The sequence below is a fragment of the Nyctereutes procyonoides genome, unplaced genomic scaffold, assembly GCF_905146905.1.
Source record: "Nyctereutes procyonoides isolate TBG_1078 unplaced genomic scaffold, NYPRO_anot_genome, whole genome shotgun sequence".
Lineage (NCBI taxonomy): Eukaryota > Metazoa > Chordata > Mammalia > Carnivora > Canidae > Nyctereutes > Nyctereutes procyonoides.
Genome location: NW_026575082.1, coordinates 16,539,949 through 16,545,960, shown reverse-complemented (window position 1 = coordinate 16,545,960; position 6,012 = coordinate 16,539,949). Strand labels below are relative to the sequence as shown.

Sequence of the window (6,012 nt, the reverse complement as noted above, 5' to 3'; positions counted from 1 at the left end):
GCCTTTCCATTTGAGACATCCAATAAACTATCTGCTATGTGTAGAATCTTTTAGTGCTCCAGGAAAGGAAAATAAATATCCCAAGCTTTATGACATGGGACAACCAGGCGTACCCCCTCCAAAGGCTTCTCATCACAGCTGAATGTACCAAATCTCTATTATGGCAGGGCGGGCAAGGCACATCTCCAATGTCCAAGTGAACTGCATAACCTCTGACCAGTGTGAGGGTTTACCTGTGCATAGTCTAGTTTCCGCCCACCCCACCCTCCCCCAGCAGGCTCGCTCATCAGGCATTATGTCATTTCCTCTGATGCCTTTCAAACCCATCTAATTTACTTAAAGGTTTTATTTATTCTATGCAGTATTTGTTACAGCAGAAGAGAGTCCATTACCTTGATCTACCATTTTCTGAAACCACCTTAAAAGACTCTTTTACAGCGCTACCAATCCTGTGAGATAAATATTGTAAGGAAACTTAAGATGATGTTTAGTATATGGCAGAGCCAAGATTTAAACCCATTTTTGTCTGACACCAAAGTCCTCCTTTCAATACTGCATGGGCTCTCAAAAGTGGATGTACTTGGTTAAATCACTAGTGCTGGCCAAGAAGATTTAAGTACTTTTTAAAGCTGCCAATAGTAATGATTAAGAGTTCCAGCTTAACTACACTTTTATCAGTATTTGGTTTTTTTAAAGGTGAAAACATCAAAGACAGTTTTAATTGGTTGGTGTTTGTCATTACCAGCAAGGAAAAGCTATACCCATTCTCATTTCTACTTCTCTTGTTCTGATTCCATGTGTTGATGTTGAAGCTGCATGTGGTGGGTCACCTAGGGCATAGTGTTAAGCAAATGGCAGATGATAAAGGAGTCAGGATCACAACCCAGGCCTACCTGAAAATAAATGACTACTTATTAACCAAGATCAATAAAGGAAGAAGTAAATTTACTAAAATATTTCTTTATTTGAATAAGGTCAATGTCATTTCTTGAATTCCAGCTAGCATCAAGTAACAATCAGAAAAAAAACACTTGACAAAATGTTATCCAATTGAAATTAACAGTGGATAGAAAACCCTTTTAAAGTTTAAAAGAAATATATTAAACAGGCAACATACAGATCTAAAAAGTTGCAAGTGGTGATTTTACATTAGCTCTTATAAATAAAAAAATCCCCCACATAATCGTTTGTTCACTATCTCCCTGCTTAATAAGCACACGGACAAGGAAAAGGAAAAGGATAATCACATTTTAATATTCACAAGTGTTATTTAAGTTCTTTACAAAGATTGTATCTCTGCAACACATCGGGTCAGGCGATCCCTTATTCAAGTAATTTGTTTTCCCTAGTACAATTGTCCTAGATAAAATGTCACAAAAATCGCAATCAGGAACGCAAAAAGCTTTAGCAGGCAGACTGTGAGATGGGAGTTTACATGGCTTGACCATGATCTGATGATTCTGTAAGTTTAAAAGCCAACAACCAAAGTACCAAGAGCTACAGGCGACAATCTGGGTTTAGTTTGTGGTTGTTAATAAATCAAGAATTTTAGTAAAAAGAACATTGTAAGTATAAAAGAATCTGCACATTTGCTAATGTTATCAGCAATGAAAATGGCATATTATGCTCTCAGCTCAGCTTTAAACCAACAAAACAAAGTACTTATTTTTTTCCCCACTCCCCATCTTAGTGGTTCTCAGACACTAATGTGCTCAGAGTTACCTGCGGTGCTTGTTGCAAAGTGATACTCTGAAGCCCGCCCCTGAATTTTGATTCAGGTGGTTTAGAATGGAGCCCTGCAATCTGTATGCTTCACAAGCACGCCATGACCCACACGGTCCATGGACTACACTTTGAGAAACACTGATGTTCCTTTAATACATAACAAAACATTGTTTATCGTTTGTGGCTTCTTAGTAAAGTTTCAAGCTGAATAAAACATTCAAACAATTAGAAGACAAACAGGTACATGAAATAAAAGTATTAGCCGTTATGTAATTGGATTTCTTTTTAAAAGTGGTATCACAAGCACAATGACTTACACTAAAATTTTAAGATCAATTTTGTTTTAATCCAAGGCACCTGTAAAATACTTGCTGGTGAGAGAGAAGTTAACAAATTTAATTATACAAAATAGTACAGAAATGAAAGAATCCTGGCAGTGACTGATTTTCCCACAGAGCAAACATTTTTCTTCAGAAATGAGCCACATAAAGTCCATGACTTTGAGGAAAATAGACCGAATTTCAAATAATATGATGAACAGCCTGTGTGTGAACTGCTTTACTGATTTTCTAGTAAATTACTAAGTAAAAAAGAAAGATTCATGCGCTCTCCTAATAGCTGTCTGCACTTGAATTAGTAATGGTCAGCACACTTCCTCCTGCACCGCAGCCTGATAAATGCACCAGGCACACAGACGCCTGGTGCTCCCTTGGTGCGTTCAGGCACATGTGACCATGGATGTTCTAACTCTGGATACTTTGCCGGATTTCCCAACTTTCACAGCCCACAACATCAATATTCTTCTGAAGGTTTTCTTTTTTCTTTTTTTTTTTTTTCTTTCACAGATTTAAGAGCAAATTCTGTGATGATGTCTCTGGAACATGAATTTCAAAAGGTGAATACTACAAAGGAGAAATATCAGAAAAGCATTTTCTCTGTTAAAGCGACTGAAAGTAGAGTGAGTCGCCATTAGAATGTTCTCATTCAGCGTTCCAGGATAAATGCTAATAGAAAAAGTAGTGCTAGGACTGTTTGCGTACATAGTACGAAGTAGGTACTGCTATAATGCAGGCTTCCTCATAGTCTTTGTATAGATTTTAGGCAGTTAGCCCAATCTGTAAATGACATTTGAGAACAAATTTATGAAGTCTGGAAGAATGAAATGGTACTGTTTTATAAAACAGCATTATTTTTTATTTTGTATTCTATGACAAATGAAAGATTAACGATTTAGCTAAAAGAGGTAAAAAGTATTTTCAAGCCACCAAAAAACCAGGTCTACATCAGCTGTGAAAACATTAAGTTTACATTTTAAAATGTCCTTTACAGACTGTTTCTGTAATGCCTAGAACAGTTATGTACAAAGACTACAACTGCCCTTCCCAGTCTGACATTTCAAGGTTAAGCTTCCTAACAAGTGTTTCACGATATCCTTACTTCGGGCATTAAGAAAAAGAAGTCAGAAGTATTAATTCTATTTTTTAAATTTTGCCTTCAGGAGTCTTAACACTGCTTCTACCGCAGCCTCCTGGATTTAAAGGACACCAAGTCGACACCAGATCGTACAAAGTGACATAAACCAAAACATAGCAGATTTTTTCGTGAACTTAAAATATCCTCAGGACATGCAATCTGAGCTGAATTTATATACCATACAAAATGGGAGAAATAAGTTCCCTAGATTACAAACATAAATCCATATTCCTAAATAAATAAATTTATAAATAAATTCCTAAATAAATCCAATCATTTTCCTACTATTGACCTGATACTGCTGGCATGGAGACATTCCCGAGTGTGAGCAGTCCTGAACTGAGCACATCAGCAGGGGGAAGACAAACAGAGACCATTAACAGAGAAACGTTTTCACGTAAATGGTTTTTCAGGCAAAGAGCAGCTATTAATTGTCCTCCCCAAATTTCCTTTAAAAGTGGAATGTGTTATTGATAATCAGAAAGATACTTCAACATTCTGAAGCTTATCTTCTAGATCCTAAAGCTCTCAGACAAAATATTCTTTGATTTCAAAGGAGATTATATTAGATTCAAGAACTGCAGGACTGGGTCTTGGAGTAGGAAATCCTAATCCTGACCTCTAAAAAGACTCTGGTTATAAAATAAAATGGTGGGGAGCTCTTAGACCACATAGTCTAGGGGGAAGGAGGGAAAGTGTGTATTTATGTAAAATAAAGAAATTTCCAACTCTGGAGACAGGGGTAAGTTTCACATCGGGGGGGGGTGCCCTATTTTCTATTATGTACCATCTTATCAATATTCTTTTCAGTGGCTATACTCTACTGGCCAGAAATTCACTGAAATTTAAATAGATTTATGTACTATGCACAAATTTACATGTGGTTGTCTTTAATGTTTATTCTTAATGCAAATCAATGCTTAAACAGTCATTTTATACAAAATTTAATAATTTAGACTATGAAGCAATTTAAATACTTAAATTCCCTCAAAAAGACATTTTGTACATACATACATGATGTACACATATGAAAATGGTGGTCAAAAGAATTTTTTGGCAGCTGCTTCTTGCTGAGTCCTAAGGAAGAGGAGAAAGAAAAAAACTGAGAGTTCTATATATTTTACTTCAGAAAGAAATAGGATTCCTTAAAATTGAAATGCACATTGCCTTTTGAAGTATAAAATGCATTAAGATAAGCATATATTCTATACATGCACTCCACGTGACTGAGATAGACTACAAATAATACTTTCTTTGTGTTAAACCAAATTTTACAAGTACTGAAAGTTCTGTTAGGTGCACAGATAACTTTGAGTATTTAAAATTAAACAAATACAGAAAAACGTTGAGTCAAATTTTAGAGACTTACCTATACATAATATAACCAATGAATAACACCGTTTGTACCATTACAAATATAACGAAGTGCATCGTAGATAAGCATGATGGAAATGGTGGTAGTTCTGGGCATTTTGGTCTTTCATTCAATGGCTGTAAGGCAAAGAACTATTATAATTAGTCAAATTGGTATTTTAGAAACAGAAATAAATGCAAAAGCTTTATAAAATTCATGGTTAACTACATAAACTCAAGATTTTCATTTCTTTGTCCCATAAACATTTCTGCTCCCTTAACTTTTACCACTTAATATTTTAAAAAATAAAGCTTATTCAATTTATTAATTTTAAGTAATCTCTATGCCCTATGTGGGGCTGAAACTCATGACCCCGAGATCAAGAGTTGCGTGCTCTGACAGAGCCAGCCGGGAACCCCTACCACCTAACTTTCGGGAAGAGTAGTCAACATTGGAAGGCCTCTGCCTTCACGATCCAGTCACTAACGCACTGCCATCTGGCTTGAATCTTCAGCACAGTGATGATGATTTTTTGTGTTCTTGATGGTCACAGACCATGAATTCCCTGGACACACCCAGTTTATACTTGCTGTACTAGAGTAATTATTTCTAGTTCAGGCAATGACATGGTCACCCCCGCCCTCCATAAGCTGCCTGACAAATATAATGGCTTTTTCTTAGCCCTCATCCTCCCCAAACTCCTAGCAGTCAACAGTACTAATTAGTATTCTGAAAAATGTTTCTTTCCCTATGTCCATGGGTATTCCTTCTACTTTAAGGGAGTAATTACATGCCAGGAACAAAGATTTACTCGAGGTATCCGGACAGAACAGTTTCTAGGATTAATTGTTCTCAGTATGTTTATATCTGTGGGACAACGCTCTTCAGTGCATATATGTACCACTCACAGCATCAACCTGGACACTGCAACACAGGCTATAGTTGGTAGAAAGTAACCTCAAACAGAACTAAGGGAATAGACAACAACACTCTGGATGAGAGGTAATGGTCATTAAGAAAACTCTTAAGTCATATTTGAAAAATACGAATATCTAAGACATATATAAAATATAGGTAAGAAAGGCAGTATCCAAAAATATAAAGGAGAGAAGATTACATATTAAAGATCTAAGTTCTTCCCTTCTATCACTTACTAGCTAGTGACCTCAGGAAAGTTATTTAACATATAAACTTTCTTTCCTAAACGACAACAGGTATTTAAAATAAAAAAAACTTTTAACGACAGAAAGCTCCACATAACATATAAGGTATTAGGACTTCTGGGAAGGTAGACTGGGTAATATGGATCAACCACCTTGCAGAAGATGACTAGCAGATCTAGAAACAAATCCAGTCTAAAATAACACCCGTCTGAAGGCAAAGGCAGTGAACTAGATAGCAAGAAATTATGGGATCATCATTTGGTGGCGCGGAGGCCAAAGAAAGACCACTTTAAACCC

The 6,012-nt window shown here is 36.2% G+C and overlaps 1 protein-coding gene across 3 annotated transcripts in view; it reads right to left on the bottom strand.

Moving 5' to 3' along the window:
- Positions 1–944: 944 nt before the first annotated feature.
- LOC129514582 (protein ERGIC-53) overlaps positions 945–6,012 on the bottom strand; it is a 29,628-nt gene continuing 24,560 nt past the window's right edge. For 2 of the 3 annotated variants that reach the window (XM_055333260.1, XM_055333263.1), the window contains exons 12-13: positions 4,568–4,689; positions 945–4,275 (exon numbers count right to left, since the gene is read on the bottom strand). In XM_055333260.1, coding sequence (XP_055189235.1) covers positions 4,239–4,275; positions 4,568–4,689 — 159 coding nt within the window. In that variant the 3' untranslated portion in view covers positions 945–4,238. The remainder of the gene's footprint in view (positions 4,276–4,567; positions 4,690–6,012) is intronic. The other variant, XM_055333261.1, reaches the window with a different exon arrangement.